The sequence below is a fragment of the Herpailurus yagouaroundi genome, unplaced genomic scaffold, assembly GCF_014898765.1.
Source record: "Herpailurus yagouaroundi ecotype Mexico unplaced genomic scaffold, PumYag 198, whole genome shotgun sequence".
Classification (NCBI taxonomy): domain Eukaryota; kingdom Metazoa; phylum Chordata; class Mammalia; order Carnivora; family Felidae; genus Herpailurus; species Herpailurus yagouaroundi.
This window is the reverse complement of record NW_024412429.1, coordinates 20,856,874-20,875,519: the sequence shown is the minus strand read 5'-3', so window position 1 is coordinate 20,875,519 and position 18,646 is coordinate 20,856,874. Positions and strand designations below refer to the sequence as shown.

Sequence of the window (18,646 nt, the reverse complement as noted above, 5' to 3'; positions counted from 1 at the left end):
TCGTGACCTGGCTGAAGTCGGACGCTTAACAGACTGCGCCACCCAGGTGCCCCAAGTCTTTACTTTCTTGAAAAGACAACTTGTTATCTCACCAGATAAGAGAAAACCCATCAGAACTTAAAAAAAAAAATGAAAGAGAACAACTTCCAAATGGATAATTTATCTACGCATCTGCTCCCATCCAAGTACTAACCAGACCCGACCCTGCTTAGCTTCCGAGATCAGACGAGATCGGGTGCGTTCAGGGTGGTATGGCCGTGGACTCTACGCATCTGCTCAATCAACAAACACTGTTAACAGCAAATATATGTTTATTATGGGATAGGCATCATCCTAGGTGCTAAGAATTCCAAGATGAATAAGAAAGTTCAAGTGGGGCGCCTGGGTGGCGCAGTCGGTTAAGTGTCCGACTTCAGCCAGGTCACAACTCGCGATCCGTGAGTTCGAGCCCCGCGTCAGGCTCTGGGCTGATGGCTCAGAGCCTGGAGCCTGTTTCGGATTCTGTGTCTCCCTCTCTCTCTGCCCCTCCCCCGTTCATGCTCTGTCTCTTTCTGTCCCAAAGATAGATAAACGTTGAAAAAAAGAAAATTAAAAAAAAAAAGAAAGTTCAAGTTCTTCTCCAAAGCAAGACACAACCCGAAACGCTCCCGGAGACAAGCACAGGTAAGGGGAGTCCTTCTGGGGACGCACCTTTCTCTGCAGCTCCCGCACGGTCTGCTGCACCGGCTGCACAGCTTGCTGTGCTTCTGCAACTTCCGTGTTACACTTGCTCATGTAATGCTCTCGCAGCTGTTTGGCCTGTGTTGAAACAGGAAACAAATATAAACTTTCATTCCAGGCCTAGAAAAGAATTCAGTATAATGCTGCAAGAACAATGTGGTTATTTTATATATGTAAAGTTACTTAACACAGTTTAAGCACAAAACTTCCAAGTATGCTGTCAAGGACATAAAAACCATGCTAGTAATTCCTAGGATATATATAAAAGAGATCACATCTACCTGTAAGTCACAAAATTTAAGAAATCCCAAGGTCTGCTTCCCAAATTTCTATCTAAGTTTCCCCCCCCCCCAACAAGGGGGTGGGGGGGGTGCGGGGGGGAATGGGAAGAACAGTAGTAGTTCAAAATGAGACAAAACAACATTTTAGAATTTGTCTGACTTACTTATTTCAATTTCTTGGAATTACTTCAGCTTAGAAATAACACTTGAGAATATACAGTAACATAGGCGTTGTGGACTAAACTGTGTTCCCTCAAAAACCATACGGTGAAGCCTTAACCCCCAAATTGAAGATAGGGCCCTTTAAGGAGATAATTAAATTAGTAAATGTAGTTAAATGAGATCATAAAGGTAGAGTCCTAATCTAATATGACTAGTGTCCTTAAGAAAAAAGAAAAAAAAAAAAGGAGAGACATCAAGGATGCAAGCACACACAGGATATGTCATGTGAGGACACAAATGAAGGCAGCCATCTGCAAGCTGAGGAGAGGGGCCTCAGGAGAAACCACTGCTGCTGACACTTTGGTCTTGGACTCACAGCCTCCACAAGTGTGAGAAATAAATTCTTCTTGTTTAAGCCACCTAGCCTGTGGTATTTTGTTAAGGCAGCCCTAGCTGACTAATACAAAAGGATTTAAAAATTCTTCCCCTTTCAACTTTCCCAGGTAAGAAGGATCACATTACTTGCAAAGCAAAAGAAATCCTGAAAAATTTTGTCCTTATTAATTCCCACTAGGAAACTTATACAGTTCTCTACTCTCTTCCATTTAACTGAAATATTTAACTGGTTCTTGAAACTACTTTATGAATAAAGAGAGGGGATCAAAGGTGATATGGGATAGTGGGAGGAAAACCAGAAAGACTACTGAACAGGAAATCCTAACGTTTCCACTTAGAAGTGGGTTGAGCCATGTGAAGTTGTCAACACTAGACCCTTGGACTTACAAAGATGGCAGTTTCATGAGGTTCAACTGAACAGATACATGTCTTTGGATTAGCCACTTCCCTGGGCTTCTGTTATTTCATTTGCAAGAGCTGGAGGTTGAAGTAGATAATTTCTTGGATCTGTGGTTTCACATTCTATAGTAGGAGTCAGGCAAAACTGATACTATGGTCTCCTTGGAAATATATCTATACAGTGCGATACATTTTTCTTCTTCCTTCTCTCATGATGCATTTTTCTTGTTCCTGTCACAACCTTCCAATTAATTTCTGTTAAAATTTCTTGGCTATAATTATTTGATCATCACAGCTATCTACCAACAGACTCGACGGCCTCCCAGAGCTTCCTGTCGCTGAAGGCATTTAAGCAAAGAATTCCTGATGTATGTAAGGTGAGACGCCTGCACAGGGAAGAAGATTTCACTCCAAAATCTCCAACACTTAGATTGCCATCTAACATCAAGAAAGGCCTGTACACACTTCTACAATCTTACTTTGTATTTTAATTCAAATAAAAAAGGTCCCACTTACAGGTTCAATTCATTTCAAAAGTATCTACTACTCTTTTGATTTTAGCTTTGCTATCTCTGACTTTTAAAAAGGTAAAAATCCATGGAGCCACTAGCATATCAGGCTCATTAACAATTTACAGTGAAATAATCTGTACCATTCTTTCCAATGAAGCAAGACTCACTACAGAAGTAACTTCTTTGAGAGGACACAAGAAACACCACCGAAATATTGAATTTATTTACGCCTAGGTAATACACAGAAAGGTGGAGGAAGTGCAAAGCTTTTTATTTTTACTAAACCACATCTTTTGCAGATCTGTCACGAGATCAACAAGGTCTTCCTTCCTTTCCTTCCTTCTTCCCTTTTTCTTTCCATGTGCTGCTGGCTACCAACAACCATATCTACAAAAGCAGTTACCATATAACTGCAAGTGGATTACAAGAAAAACAACATAATATGGAGTACTGCAACTGTCTACCATCCAAAATCTCTATGCAATTCTCTACCAACCGAGGCAAACTTTGGAACATAAAAGCAGCAGAAAAAAAATATCATTACTTTTATTTAGATGTGGTATGCCCTAGGAAATGTTAATGAGATGGATTATTAACATTACATGAGATGGATAAATGTTGAGATGGATAAAGTCTGAAAAAAATTCTTTTATAGACTGAATAAAAAAATAATTACCTCTTCTTCAAGTCTGCCATCTCGTAAGGTAGGAGGTATTCCTGGGTGCTTGGCTACCAACAATTCCATCAAGTTATGGGTAGCATGAAGTCTCTACAAACACACAAAAGGCAGTAATTTTGAGAGCCAATGCAGTGGACTCTAAAGGGAAAATCCACTATTCATACAGCATATAGATTACTAACACATTAAGATCAGATCACTGAAAACTTTTCCTCTAACACAATTTGAGCACCAACTTCCTCAGAGAAAACCAAAATCAGTTTCATAGTAAAGGTCTTAATTCATAATGGCATAAATTTTCATTTAAAAATATGCAGTCTTATGAAATATATCTATGCATTTAGCAGGATGTCTGATACAGATACATGTCTTCTATTATACGTGCATATGTCTACATATGGAACTACGTATGATTATGCCAAGTAAGTCCAGTAAAGTAGAAAGGCTGACTGTGCAGACTTGACTCCTCTTCTGGGAAATGAGTCTGCATGAACCTACCAATTATATTATGATATTATCATAATGAAATCCATAGGAAAACACAGCTGTGACCTAGATCTGTTGAACTGAAGGGCTGGAAAGGGGAGAAGCTGGAGGTAAAGACTATTGGAAGAAGGAGAAAACTGTATCTTTTGTCTCTGTATTCAGTATAAACCAGGCTTCTCACTATGATACTGAGTTTGCAGCTGGTTAAAGGCTCCCCCTGGAGTCAAGCAAGGGCTGTGAGAAGAAATAAAGTGAAAGTAATTTCTATCTGTTAACTTGACTCTTTACTTGGGAAGACAGCTAAGGGCTAAAGAATTATCAGAAAGAGTCCTGGTAACATCTGACTTGGTGCCAGTGATTCGAGACTATAAAGGTTTATTGTGTTTGGCTACAGATTACAGGCCATGGTAGAGATCTTTGTAGAGTTCATCTCTGAAGAGTCACTTCAAATGTCTTAGGTCTTTTCAGCATGGCCACATGAATAATACAATCAGCAACACTATCCGATTTAGTAGCAACAACAAACCTGTAAATAACATTATGGAAACAAAGTGGTAGCAACTCAGCTCCTCTTCTCTGTGTGTGTCTGTGGAAGAGGACTTCTACTGCTTCCTGAACAAGGTGGAGGAGTGGACTGGGAAGAATACCTCTTTCCACCCCCTTCCACATTTTATCCCAAGGGAGCAGAGTGGCTAATCTGACTGAATAGAGCAAAACATTCAGTGGGCCATGGTTTACCAGTAGTTGGGATTATTAAGACCAAAAAGAAGAAACAGGCTGATTGATTACTCTTCACTCTTGAACCATCAGGCACACTGGACTTAACCGTCTTCTTGCCTACTTTTCTACTTTTATTTCCTTTATTCAGGAGCATGTTATCTTTGTACTTCTTCCTTCTTCCACGAGACAAACACGTTTGCTTCTGACCCAAGGTCTGAATTCTATAATCCTTATCCATACAGAAGGCTTGTATTTAATTTTCTCCTCTTTCCCCCCAAACTCTTCCTAATACTCACTGAGGCACAGATGAACATGTGGGTCCCAAGGTCTAGATTCTGAATGATAAAGAAGTCCCATTAGGGGCTCAAATCTAAACTTACTAAGACTAATAAAAGTAGTCCTTATTTACCATTTAGCTAGAGAGCCTTGTCTATATGACCCACTGGACAGAACTAAGAAAGGGAAGAGATTCAAAATTTAAATAAATGTTGAAATTCAAATATTCAACTCTTCCTAAAAAACCTCTAAAAATTAAATCAGAAGATCAGTGGGAAGGTTTTATTACTAAGTTCCACTGCTTAGTTTACAGCATTTTTCTTCTTTCAGTCAAAACTATGCCACTGTGTTAACATTTATATGCAAAAGTGATAAACCTCACCCCGTTCTTTTAAGCACAAATACTTTAACCTGTTTTTCTAACGTAGGTTAGATTTATCTAGTCAGCCTTGTGCCAATAATGGCCTGAATGTACGGAATAGTAGTGATTCATCTATCTACAAATCACCTTGAGTGCTTATTGTTGAAAGCACTGAATCCAAAACTTCATCCTCAGAGATTATGGCTCAGTCCATCCATTTTGTTACCCTTTATCTTCTTAAATATTCCGAAAAATTATTTTGTATATACTTGAAATTGTTTAGTTTTTACTCACTTGGAGTGAATCGGTTTTGAGTTTTCCTTTGTGTTCCTCAGATGAACGCAACACTTCTCTGTACAGTTCTGCTGCCACGGCATACTCACCTGATGAATTAAGGTGATTTAAAGCACAAGAAAGTCATCTATTTCGCTCCCAATGTGATCTGGTTATTTAGTATCTGAAAAGATCTACTATAAAAATGTAACAATGATTAAAACTCACTACTTTTTAAAGAAAAGAAACTTCACTTAATATGAACGTCCCAATAAAAAAGCTGACGAGGGGCGCCTGGGTGGCGCAGTCGGTTAAGCGTCTGACTTCAGCCAGGTCACGATCTCGCGGTCCGTGAGTTCGAGCCCCGCGTCAGGCTCTGGGCTGATGGCTCAGAGCCTGGAGCCTGTTTCCGATTCTGTGTCTCCCTCTCTCTCTGCCCCTCCCCCGTTCATGCTCTGTCTCTCTCTGTCCCAAAAATAAATAAACGTTGAAAAAAAAAATTAAAAAAAAAAAAAACTTTCAATTTAGACAAATGGTTTTCCTCTTACTAAAGTTAAATGGTGCCAATTAGTAGTCATTTTGATGTTTGAAATTAAGGATAAATTTATAAATATTCAAAACACTATGATCAACCTACACATAATTCTCAGATAAATCATATATTCTTAATAGGTATTGTTCTTCTTGGTGGCCAAATGATTTGCAATGAAAAACCACATTTCCAAAACTTAGGGATTCTTTCCATTTCTGGTCACATGAATCTCAATCAGTCTGAAATTAATGATTTTTTAAATTATTATTCATAACTAGCAACTCACTCAAATAAAGTAACTTAAAAGTATCAAGTAAAGTACAGGCCCATGGGTCATATCTAACCCTCTGCATTTTTGTAGGGTATCGGAACTCAGTCATGCTCATTTGTTTATGTACAGTCTGTAGCAGCATAGCAGCATTTGCATTACAACAGTAGAGCTGAGAGGTTGCAACAGACCTTCTGGCTCAAAGCCTAAAAGATTTTTTTTAATTAAATTTTTTTAAATGTTTATTTATTTTTCAGAGACAGAGAGGGACAGAGAATGAGCATGGGAGGGACACAGAGAGAGGGAGACACAGAATCCAAAGCAGGCTCCAGGCTCTAAACTGTCAGCACAGAGCCTGATGCGGGGCTTGAACCCAAGAACCGTGAGATCATGACTTGAGCCGAAGTCCGACGCTCAACTGACTGAGCCACCCAGGCGTCCCTAGCCTAAAATATTTATTATCTGGTCTTTCAGTAAAAATTTTCTGACGCTTCAATAAAAGGAGACAGGAAACATTTTAAATGGCTCGAATAATAGAACTTACCCTATTTGCTGCCTGAGGAAAACCTCAAAACTGATTATTGAGAAATATAATTAAAATAAAAATCTAACAGGAAAATCACAAGATACAAAAAAAAAAAAAAGAAGAGGATTTTGCTTTTGTTTGCTGAGAAAACTTTTTTCATAATCATCACATACATTCTTTTCTTTTCACTTCAAACTAGTTTTATTAATATCATGGATTTAGGACTTTGTTCACAGCCACAGTAAGATATTTTTTTATATATATATATAAATTATTATATATAAATACTATATTTATATATTTCATATTATATATATATATAAATTATGTTGGTTCTCTTTTTGTTAAATCTGATTATATACATATATATATTTATTATGATAAAATATTCCTAACATAAAACTTACCATATCAATCATTTTTAAGTATGCAGTTTAGTGGCATTAGGTACATTCACATTGTTGTGCAAGACATTTGTTTTTATACCATTGCTTTATATTTAGTTCTACAAGCTACCAAATACAAAGTTTTCTAAAGCATACATTTCACAGTATTTTACAATTTCTATTGACTTTGATAAAAGAGAATATTATTTTTGCAAAATTACTACCACATTATAATGTAGGAGTAACACTCAATTATCTTCACACAAGAAGCTCTCTCTTTTTAGTTTTGAAGATTCTTGTGAAGCTTTTCAAAAGACTGCAAAAGATTCTATTAGTATTTATACTATTATTTATAAAGAATAATTCACTTAACAATTCTTTCTTAATTACTATACTTTTTAAAGGTGGCTAGCCTATAATACAAGCAGTTGAATTTTAACTATTCACTATAATACTTTTTAAAATGTTCATTAAAAAAATATATGCTTTCGGGCACCTGAGTGGCTCAGTCATTAAGCGTCTGCTCTTGGTTTCAGCTCGGGTCATGATCTCATGGTTCATGAGTTCAAGTCGCATAATGGGCTCTGTGCTGGCAGTGCGGAGCCTGGTTGGGATTCTCTCTCTCCCTCTCTCTCTCTGCCTCTCTCCTGCTCTGTCTCAAAATAAATAAACTTAAAAAAAAAAATGCTTTCTAGGAAAGACCCAAAAATATGCACATTCAAGAAGTTATACAAGTTTAAACCAAATTTAGAAATACCCATTCTTTGCCACTTGATGGCACTAACCTTTCTAAGTAAACTAAACAGTACTGAATCTGATACTTGCCAAGCTAATTTTCTCCAAAAAAATATGTGCAGAAAACATACTGTACAAAGTTGGAATAACACGTTTTTAATAGCATGATCAGTGAGGGCCTTAGAATATGCACTGTATATCATACATATTTGTATATAATATAAGCAAATCCCTCAAATTTGCAGTTAATTTCAGATTTCTTTTAGAAGTCAGATCTCCACTGTCTGATTTCTATATTGGAAAATATTAAATCTCTAAGTCAAATATGTAATGTTACCTCCAAAAATGGTTAATATACTACTATTAAGCAACGGAAACTACAAGTAGTAAATGTAATTACTAATTACAATTAAATTAAGAATGGACATAACCTTTATTAATGCACTTCGATAGGAATTTCTCTTAATCAACCAAGTTTTCATGCACAGAAAGACAAAGAACTCTAATGGGAATGCAGTGGAAGCTTTTTGAAAACAGCAGTAAGACACTTCCCATTAGGCCTCAGCATGGTATTTTGTCTCACAGCCCATCGCACACTGAGCCTTCCAGAGTGCTACATATAAGTGCTTAGAAACAATCAGATGAATCATTCCTTTTACAATCCTCTACCACACATAACTTCATACCAGGGAAAAGAAGGTAATAAATCTGAAAAGGAAACTAGAAAAGAGGCCAAGGGAAGAAATCCATTCACTCTCTGAGCTTGAGTCATAAAAAAATAGAATAAAATGATGATTGCAGTTTTAGAATCAAGATGGGAAAACAAAATTTATTTTTATTATTGTGATAATCTGCAAGTAATATATTAGTGACTTTAGAAATCTTTGATGAAGAGCTTCAACTTACTGTAGATAGCATAATATTGAGGTTTAAAATGTCCATTTGATAAACAAGCAGACATAGTATAATAAAAAATTAATTTTTAGTCAAAAGACTCAGGGCAAATTCTCTGTCGTTTATTAGCCATAATCTTGAGAAACCACCTAAGCCTTCTGAATACCAGTTTTCTTATGTGAAATGGGAATAATACTTTAATCATTGGGCAATAATGAGGATAAAACAATATATACTTAAAGGTGTTAGGTATAATACAAAATGCTTATAGAAAATGATCATTTCTCAGATATGATGCTAGATTTTAAAGACTTGAAAATATTTTAAATAGTACATTGATTATTCACATATCTCCAAGAAGAGGCCTATGTATTTATCTGTGACACTCAAGTATTCTCTAGATTTTAGTCACAATTATCCCACTCAAATAATTTGGGACTGTGACAGAATATTATTAGGTAGGACACATAATTTCCCAATTTTTGCCTAATTACTTCTAAGCTGAAATAAAGGAAAGTTAAATTTTTTGAAAAAAATTTTTTTCTATTAAAAAGTCGTATGGTGACAGATGGTAGCTACACTTGTGATGGTCACAGCATAACATATAGAGCCGTCCTATTACTATGTTATACACCTGAAACTAATGTGACATTGTGTTTCAACTATGGTTCAATTAAAAAAACAAAATAAAACAAAAACGCTGCCTGATACTCTTTCACTACGCGTTTAAAAAAATTTTTTTTTCAACGTTTTTTATTTATTTTTGGGACAGAGAGAGACAGAGCATGAACGGGGGAGGGGCAGAGAGAGAGGGAGACACAGAATCGGAAACAGGCTCCAGGCCCCGAGCCATCAGCCCAGAGCCTGATGCGGGGCTCGAAATCACGGACCGCGAGATCGTGACCTGGCTGAAGTCGGACGCTTAACCGACTGCGCCACCCAGGCGCCCCTCACTACGCATTTTAAAGGACTAATCGTTTAAGATTTTAGATCGATTCCAGAAAACTATAATCACAGGCACACTTAGTAATTGAGAGGGCAACGACAATGATGGTGATGATTAATAATTTGAGAAAATCCAGATTTGCAAACACTGCTAGCTAAATTAAGTATTTCTCAGGCAATGTCCTTGAGAGAAGATTTGTACATAAAGTTGCATGTACTATATTTGTACAATTTATAAGAAATATGTAATAATGTCTTTTTCCTGTTATTAGTTATTGATAATAAAAATCTGCATATGAACAGGTTGAGAAGCGGTAAGAATCTGAGGTTACTTCATATTACCATGGTTACTAACACCACTCTTCCTTTATGTTTCTATCGAGTTTCCAATGTACATCAACACTTCACATTAAGAATAATAATACTTCAAGGGGGGCTAAGTGAGTGGTACTATCTGTATTTTATTGATAAGGAAACGGAGATCCATAAACTTTGCACAATACACCTAAGTTCAGAGTGCAAAAACTATAGCAAGTAAGAAGGCCCATCTTTTTCACAGTTCCTGTCTAGAGCTACTTCTACTCATCTTCTGTGAGTCTTCTGAACTCTACGCAAGTATTCAGGACAAGAGACACTTTCTAGTGCTGGTTCTGTTATGCTGAAAAACTAATAACCAAAGACAGACCGCTCAGGTCAAAGAGGCTTAGAACATTTCCTTGTATTAGACAGAAACAAATTTCTCTGGGCAACTAATTTCTTTAAGGTCTTATTAGGTAAATAAGAAAAATGGTAAATTCTCTCCATGACTGTGTACCCAAAGAGACTAACTGATTAGCAATCTTTGTGGGAAGGTCAAAAGAATTGGATTTATTCCAATATGCCTTTTTAGTTCTAACAGTGAAGAGCTATATACATGACTTTTTTGAGGAAGGTAGAAATAAAGAAGCATTTACATATCTTGAATTATAAAAGTGCTTAAAACTGTACCTGACCATTATGAAATACTTGTATGATTTTAAGAACTATATTCTACTTAGTTTTGGAGAGAATAAAATCAAATGATCTAAACCAAAGCTATAAGAGAGGTTTTAAAGGTAGTTTTGTAAAAAGGCACATTTACATCAGTAATTTTCTCATTACTTACAAGAAAGCTCTTAAACGTCATGGTATAAAAGCTATAAAACTATGCAATCTTATATTACAAATACAGTAACAGATTAATAACAATAGACTCTGTTGAACAGAATATTCAGTGATTCACTACAGGTGCAAAAAAATAACATTTTAGTTTAGATAGCCAAAAAAATTACCATAAAAATTTAGAATAAATTTCTCAAAGAATGAATGCTTCCAACACAAAGATAGAGGCACTGTGCATAGTGCAAGTTTAGTATAAAAGCTGAGGTCATGGAAATGAGGCTAGTGAGTAACTGAAATAGAATGCTGATTTTACAATTTTATATTCTAAAGAGCACTGTATGAATGAGAATTCCACTTGTTTCTACATCCTTGCCAAAATGTGATCTGTTTAATTTAAGCCATCTTAATAAAGGCATATAGGGGTGTTCTTGTGGTTTGAATGTGCGTGTACCTAATGACTAATGATGATGAATATCTACCTTTTCCTATGTTTTATTTGGCATCTCTATATATTCACTGAAGTCTCTGTTCAAACATTTTGTCTATTTTCATTGGGCTGCTTTCTATTATTGGTTTTTAAGAGTTCTTTTCATATTCAGAATAGAAGTCCTTTCTCAGATATGTGATTTGCAAATATTTTCTCTATTCAATGCCTTATCTCTTCTTTCTTTCTTTTTCTTTCCTTTCTTTTTTTTAATCTTTACTTATTTTGATTTATTTTTGAGAGAGAGACAGCAAGCACGGGGAAGGGGCAAAGAGAGGGACAGGGACAGATGATCCGAAGCAGATTCTATGCTGACAGCAAAGAGCCCAACGTGGGGCTCTAAATCAGGAACTGAATCATGAGATCATGACATGAGCCAAAGTTGGTTGCTTAACCAACTGGGCTACCCAGAAGCCCCTATCTTTTTATTTTCTTTAGAATGCCTTTTGTGGGGTGCCTGGGTGGCTCTGTCCATTAAGTGTCCAACTTTGGCTAAGGTCATGATCTCATGGTTCGTGGGTTCGAGCCCCGTGTCAGACTCTGTGCTGACAGTCAGAGCCTGCAACCTACTTCAGATTCTGTCTCTGGCTCTCTCTGTCTCTAAAATAAATAAACATTAAAAAAAAATTTTTATAAAAAAAAAGAATGCTTTTTGAGGAGTTGAGTTTATTAATTTTGATGAAGATAAATATATCAATGTTTTCTTTTATGGATTGTGCTTTTGGTGTCATCCCTCAATCTTTACCTAATCCCAAGTCATAATTTTTTTATCCTTTGTGTTTTTCTCTAAGTTTTATAGTTTGAATTTTTAATTTGTTTCATATCTTCTGTATTATGAACTGTTTATACAATGCAACGTTAAAGTTTTATTTTTTGAGTATGGATATCTAATTGTTCCAGCACCATTTACTGAAAATATTAACTTTTCTCCACTGAAATACCTTTGCATCTCTGCGGAAAAATCAAATGAACATAAATAAGTGGGACTATTTCTGGACTCTATTCTGGTCCATTGGTCTACCTGCCTATCTTTATGCCTATGTCACACTGTCTTGATTATTGTAGTTTTAAAATATGTCTTGACTCAGGTAGTATAAATCTTCAAACTTTTTTCTTTTCTAAAGTTGTTCTGGCTAGGTGAATTTCAGAATCATCCTGTCACCTGCTATAAAAGAGCCTGTTAAAATTCTGACTGGAAAATTCTGATTGCATTAACTATGTATCAATTTAGGATGAATTAGTCTTAACAATGAAGAGTTTTCTGATCCACAAACATGGTATAATTAGGTGTTCTTTAATTTCTCTCAGCAATGTTTGTAATTTTCAGTGTTTTCATGACTTTTGTAAACATCTTACACATCTCTTTTCAAGCTGATGCTTAAGTATCTCATATTTTTTTGATACTACTATGAACAGTATCATCGTAATTTCTAATTTTTCATTCCTAGCATATAGGAATAAAATCAGTTTTTATATACTAATCTTGTATAATGCAACTTTGCAGAACTCACTTACTAGTTCTAGTAATTTTCCTACATGGATAAAATAATATTAGCAAATAAAGACAGTTTGATATACTTTTCCTATTCAAACTGGTAACTTTTATTTCTTTTGTCTTGCAGCACTGGAGAGAATTCAGGTAATGTGTTGAACAGAAATGGTGATGGGACATTCTTGACTTGTTCATGATCTTAGAAAACATTCAGTTTTCAACCTTTAAGTATAACAATAGCTATAGATTTTTCAGAGATGCCTTTTAACAAAGTGAGAAAGTTATCTTTGATTTCTAGGTTGCAGAAAGTTTTTTTCAGGAATGGATGTTGGATTTTATCAAATTCTTTTCCTACATTTATTGAGAGGCTCACAAAGTTTTTCCTTCTCAGTTAATTTTGTGAATCATGTTAATTTTTTTAAATTTTATTTTTAATTTTTAAAATTTTACATCCAAATTAATTAGCATATAGTGAACCAATGATTTCAGGAGATTCCTTAATGCCCCTTACCCATTGAGCCCATCCCCCTCCCGCAATCCCTCCAGTAACCCTCAGTTTGTTCTCCATGTTTATGAGTCTCTTCTGTTTTGTCCCCCTCCCTGTTTTTATTTTTGTCTCCCTTCCCTTATGTTCACCTGTTTTGTCTCTTAAAGTCCTCATATGAGTGAAGTCATATGATTTTTGTCTTTCTCTGACTAATTTCACTTAGCGTAATACCCTCCAGTTCTATCCACGTAGTTGCAAATGGCAAGATTTCATTCCTTTTGATTGCTGAGTAATACTCCATTGTATAGATATACCACATCTTCTTTATCCGTTCATCCATGGATGGACATTTGGGCTCCTTCCATACTTTGGCTATTATTGATAGTGCTGCAATAAACATGGGGGTGCATGTGTCCCTACGAAACAGCACACCTGTATCCCATGGATAAATGCCTAGTAGTGCAATTGCTGGGTCATAGGGTAGTTCTATTTTTAGATTTTTGAGGAACCTCCATACTGTTTTCCAGAGTGGCTGCACCAGCTTGCATTGCCACTACAATGCAAAAGAGATCCTCTTTCTCCGCATCCTTGCCAACATCTGTTGTTGCCTGAGTTGTTAATGTTAGCCATTCTGACAGGTATAAGGTGGTATCTCATTGTGGATTTGATTTGTATTTCCCTGATGATGAGTGGTGTGGAGCATTTTTTCATGTGTCAGTTGGCCATCTGGATGTCTTCCTTGGAGAAGTGTCTATTCATGTCTTTTGCCCATTTGTTCACTGGATTATTTGTTTTTTGGGTATTGAGTTTGATAAGTTCTTTATAGATTTTAGATACTAACCCTTTATCCGATATGTCATTTGCAAATATCTTCTCCCATTCTGTCAGTTGCCTTTTAGTTTTGCTAATTGTTTCCTTTGCTGTGCAGAAGCTTATTTTGATGAGGTCTCAGGAGTTCATTTTTGCTTTTGTTTCCCTTGCTTACGGAGACGTGTTGAGTAAGAAGTTGCTGCGGCCAAGGTCAAAGAGGTTTTTGCCTGCTTTCTCAAGGATTTTGATGGCTTTCTGTCTTACAGTGAGGTCTTTCATCCATTTTGAGGTCTTTTTTGTGTGTCTGGTGTAAGAAAGTGGTCCAGGTTCATTCTTCTGTATGTCGCTGTCCAGTTTTCCCAGCACCACTTGCTGAAAAGACTGTCTTTATTCCATTGGATATTCTTTCCTGCTTTGTCAAAGATTAGTTGGCCATACGTTTGTGGGTCCATTTCTAGGTTCTCTATTCTGTTCCATTGATCTGAGTGTCTGTTCTTGTGCCAGTATCATACTGTCTTGATGATTACAGCTTTGTAGTATAGCCTGAAGTCTGGGATTGTGATGCCTCCTGCTTTGGTTTTCTTTTTCAAGATTGCTTTGGCTATTTGGGGTCTTTTCTGGTTCCATACAAATTTTAGGATTATTTGTTCTAGCTCTGTGAAGAATGCTGGTGTTACTTTGATAGGGAATGGTAATTAATTTTTAAACAGTAAACCAGTCTTGCATTCCCAGAATAAATTCTACTTTGTCATAAAGTATTATTTTTTTTTAATATATTGTTAGATTCACTTTGTTAAAAATTTTTAAAGAATTTTCTATCTATGTTCTTGAGTGACACTGGTCTCTAGTTTTGTAATCAGGATACTGGTGCCTCAAAGTAAGTTGAAAATTATTTTTTCCTTTTTAATATTATAGAAGAGCTTATATGGATTTGATATTATTTCTTCCTTAAATGTTTGGTAGAATTCACCAAGGAAGTCACCTGGGCTTCTCGTCACCTAGAATTCACTTTGTGGTTAAGTTTTTTAACAGTAAAATTAATTTCTTGAATAGATACAGGGCTATGCAGGTTATCTAGGTTATCTATTTCTTATTGAGTTGGTTTTGGGAATTTGTGTCTTCTAAAGCACTTGTTCATATATGTAAGTTGTCAAATTTCTGGCATAAAGTTGTACATAAGATTCCTTCACAATTTTTTAAAGATCTGTAGACTCTGTAGTGATGTTACCTCTCTCATTCCCAATTCCTACTAACGGTAATCTGTGTCTTTTCTTTTTTCCTAAACAGTTTGACTAGAGGATTATAACTTCCCACTGATCTCAAATAATCAGCTTTTGATTTCATGGTCTCTTTTTACTGGTTTTGTTTTCTTTTTAATTGATTCCTGCATTGATCTTTATTATTTTCTGTCTTTTCCTGACTTGGTATTTCATTTGCTTTTCTTTTTTTAGTTTCTTAATTAGGTATCAGCTGAGGTCAATGACGTACAACTTTTTTCCTAAGTTAGTGTTCAGTCCTATAAATTTCTCTTTAATCACTGATCAAGATTCCACAGCTCTTGATGTTTTCATTTTAATTCACTTGAAAATATTTGCCAGTTTCCCTTCTGATTTATTCTTTAACCCAAGGGTTACTCAGAATTATTTTAATTAGTTTCAAATTATTTGGGGACTTTCCAGTTATCTTTGATACCTAATTTAATTCCATTATGGTCAGAGAATGTACTTTTTAAGACTTGAATCCTTTTAATTTTTTTCAATGTTTATTTATTTTGAAAGTGAGTGAGAGAGAGAGTGAGCAGGGGAGGGGCAGAGAGAGAAGAGTGGAGAGAGGAGAGAGTTAGAGAGTGAGAGTGAGAGTGAGAGAGAGAGAAAGAGAAAGAGAAAGAGAGAAAGAGAATCCCAAGAGGGCTCAATGAGGGGCTCAAACTCATGAGCCGTGAGATCATGACCTGAGCCAAAAATCAAGAGATGGATGCTTAACTGAGTAAGTCACTCAGGCGCCTCAAGACTTGAACGCTTTTAAATTGACTGAATTGTTTTATAGCCCAGAACATGCTCTGTCTCGGTAAACATACCATGTGCACTTGAAAAGAATGTGTATTCTTTGGTGGGGTAAAGTGTTCTATAACTATTGACTATGTCAATTAGTTGCTACTGTTGAGTTTTCCATGCCTCTTATTTTCTGTCTTCTTGTTCTATCAATAATTGGAAGAAGGATGTTGAAATCTCGGACTATAGTAATGAATTTGTCTATTTCCAATTATAGTTGTATCAGTTTGTATTTTATTTATTTTTAAGCCTTGCTTTTTGTTTTCTTAAAAAAATTTTTTTTAAGTTTATTCATTTTTGAGAGAGAGAGAGAGAGAGAGAGAGAGAGAGAGAGCATGAGCAGGGGAGGGGCAGAGAGAGAGAGAGAGGGAGACACAGAATCTGAAGCAGGCTCCAGGCTCTGAGCTGCCAGACAGAGCCCGAAGTGGAGCCTGAACTCATGAACCGTGAGATCATGACCTGAGCCGAAGTCAGATGTTCAATACACTGAGCAACTACCCAGGAGCCCCTAAGCCTTGCTTTTAAGTGCATGAACATTTAGGTTTATTTTCTAGTGATAAAATAACACTATATCCTTGGTAATACTCTTTGCCTGGCAGTAATATAATCACTCCAGCTTTTTTTGATTAGTGTTAATATAGCATATAATTTTTCATCCTGTTACATTTGTATCTTTAAATAAAAAGAGGGTTTCATGTAGATAGCGTATTATTACTGTTTCTTTAAATATCCATCTTGAAAATCTCTAATTGGGGCATTTAGACCATTGCATTTAATGTAACCACTGATATGCTGCTTCTGGCCATTACAAAATGAGAGAATGAATTTACCCTCCTTTCTGAAACGTACAAAATATATGAAATAATAGACTATAAGACACCGGATGTTAGGCAAAAAAAAACTATCCCTCAGAGATGGGAAATACCAATTAAATATCTTTCCATGAAATAAAAGATTCTCGGGGCACCTGGGTGGCTCAGTCGGTTGAGCGACCGACTTCGGCTCAGGTCATGATCTCGTGGTCCGTGAGTTCGAGCCCTGCGTCGGGCTCTGTGCTGACAGCTCAGAGCCTGGAGCCTGTTTCAGATTCTGTGTCTCCCTCTCTCTGACCCTCCCCCATTCATGCTCTGTCTCTCTCTGTCTCAAAAAAATAAATAAACGTTAAAAAAAAATTAAAAAAAAAAAAGAAATAAAAGATTCTCTATTAATGTGCTTAAATTTTGTGTATAATGTATAACACCATAACTATATCCATACACATTGTGTGTGTGTATTTGTCTATCTCTCCTTGCTAAGAATTTAAGGTCCAAAAGATCAAAGACTTACTTTGCTCTACTCTATTATCTTTAGTACTGAGATCATACCTGGTGCAGAGCAGACATGCTAATATTTGATGAAAGAATGAATTTACAAATAATTTTATTTTGTCAATTGATGACTAGCATTCCCTTGAATGTCAGAATTTAACCATTTTTCTATTTCGAGGTATTTTACTTATTTTCAGTTGTTCACTACTATAGACTAAGGTGAATAATTTATTGCCAAATCTTTGTTTACATCCTTTCCCAAACAACAACAAACTTCTACAAGTGGAAATGTATGGTGAAAGCATATGCAAACTTTGAAGGTGTTTCAAATGTTCTGCACAAGTGCTCTCCATTAGGTCGAGCCAACCTAAACTAAGATCAGTAGTGTATAAGAATGTCTTCCTCGGGGGATTTTAATTTCTACTCTACCTAATCTGCCTCATTAGGTATTTAGAGGAATCAGAGGTAACAAAACAATCACCTTCTACCTTTAATGATGTGGATGCCTGCTAAGCCATTGAGAGCGCAAACTAGTTGCCGATGTGCTTCTTCACACTCTGTTCCACATTTCTTCTGTAGAGATGTTAGCAGCTCTTCCATTGTCATGGTGCTAAAAGAAAAGGTAGATTGTTCCTGAAGAGAAAATCCTAAGTGCCAATATTACATCACATAAGATCAAGAGTTATCAGACTCTTACAGAGTCTTTGTATATCTTCGGGATCTTTCTTTCCACTTCCATTTTTACCACTGTCACTTTCAACTCAATTGCCTCTTACTATTCTGGCAAGCATTCTATTACCTGATCCCATCCTCCTTTACTTTTTCCCAGTTAGGTCAATGGAGAAGGGAAGTAGAAAAATCTTCCCAAAATATGAAGTACCAACACGATATGTTTGAAACAGTATGGGTGTTAGAAGATAAGATTAAGTCTGAATCTCTAGCATTATAATTTAATGAATCTCCATAAGCCTGAATTTTTTTTTTAATCTGTAAAAAAAATGAGGATTCTTCAAGGATCAGATCAAATGCCATTTCTGCCAAGAGGCTGTCTAACGTTAACCATTTACATAGAAATTATTTCCATATTCTAACTGTCTACAGCCATGTATAAGTACCTCTTATGAAGTAGGTTTGCCTTATTTTATAGGAATCACTAATCTTTGTCATTTCCCTTATTTGTCTATAAACTGCTTAAAGGCAAAGACAAAAATATAATTCCTCTTTCTATACATTTTTAATAACACCTTATCTTTTTAACACCAGGTGCTAAAACAAAACAAAACAAAACAAAACAAAACAAAACAAAACAAAACAAAACAAAACA

At 35.9% G+C, this 18,646-nt stretch overlaps 1 protein-coding gene across 4 annotated transcripts in view; it reads right to left on the bottom strand.

The window, feature by feature from the left end:
* SHPRH (SNF2 histone linker PHD RING helicase) overlaps nt 1-18,646 on the bottom strand; it is a 96,026-nt gene that overhangs the window by 46,328 nt on the left and 31,052 nt on the right. For all 4 annotated transcript variants that reach the window (XM_040448941.1, XM_040448942.1, XM_040448943.1 and 1 more), the window contains 4 exons: nt 17,811-17,932; nt 5,287-5,375; nt 3,147-3,239; nt 691-798 (listed from right to left, as the gene is read on the bottom strand). In XM_040448941.1, coding sequence (XP_040304875.1) covers nt 691-798; nt 3,147-3,239; nt 5,287-5,375; nt 17,811-17,932 — 412 coding nt within the window. The remainder of the gene's footprint in view (nt 1-690; nt 799-3,146; nt 3,240-5,286; nt 5,376-17,810; nt 17,933-18,646) is intronic.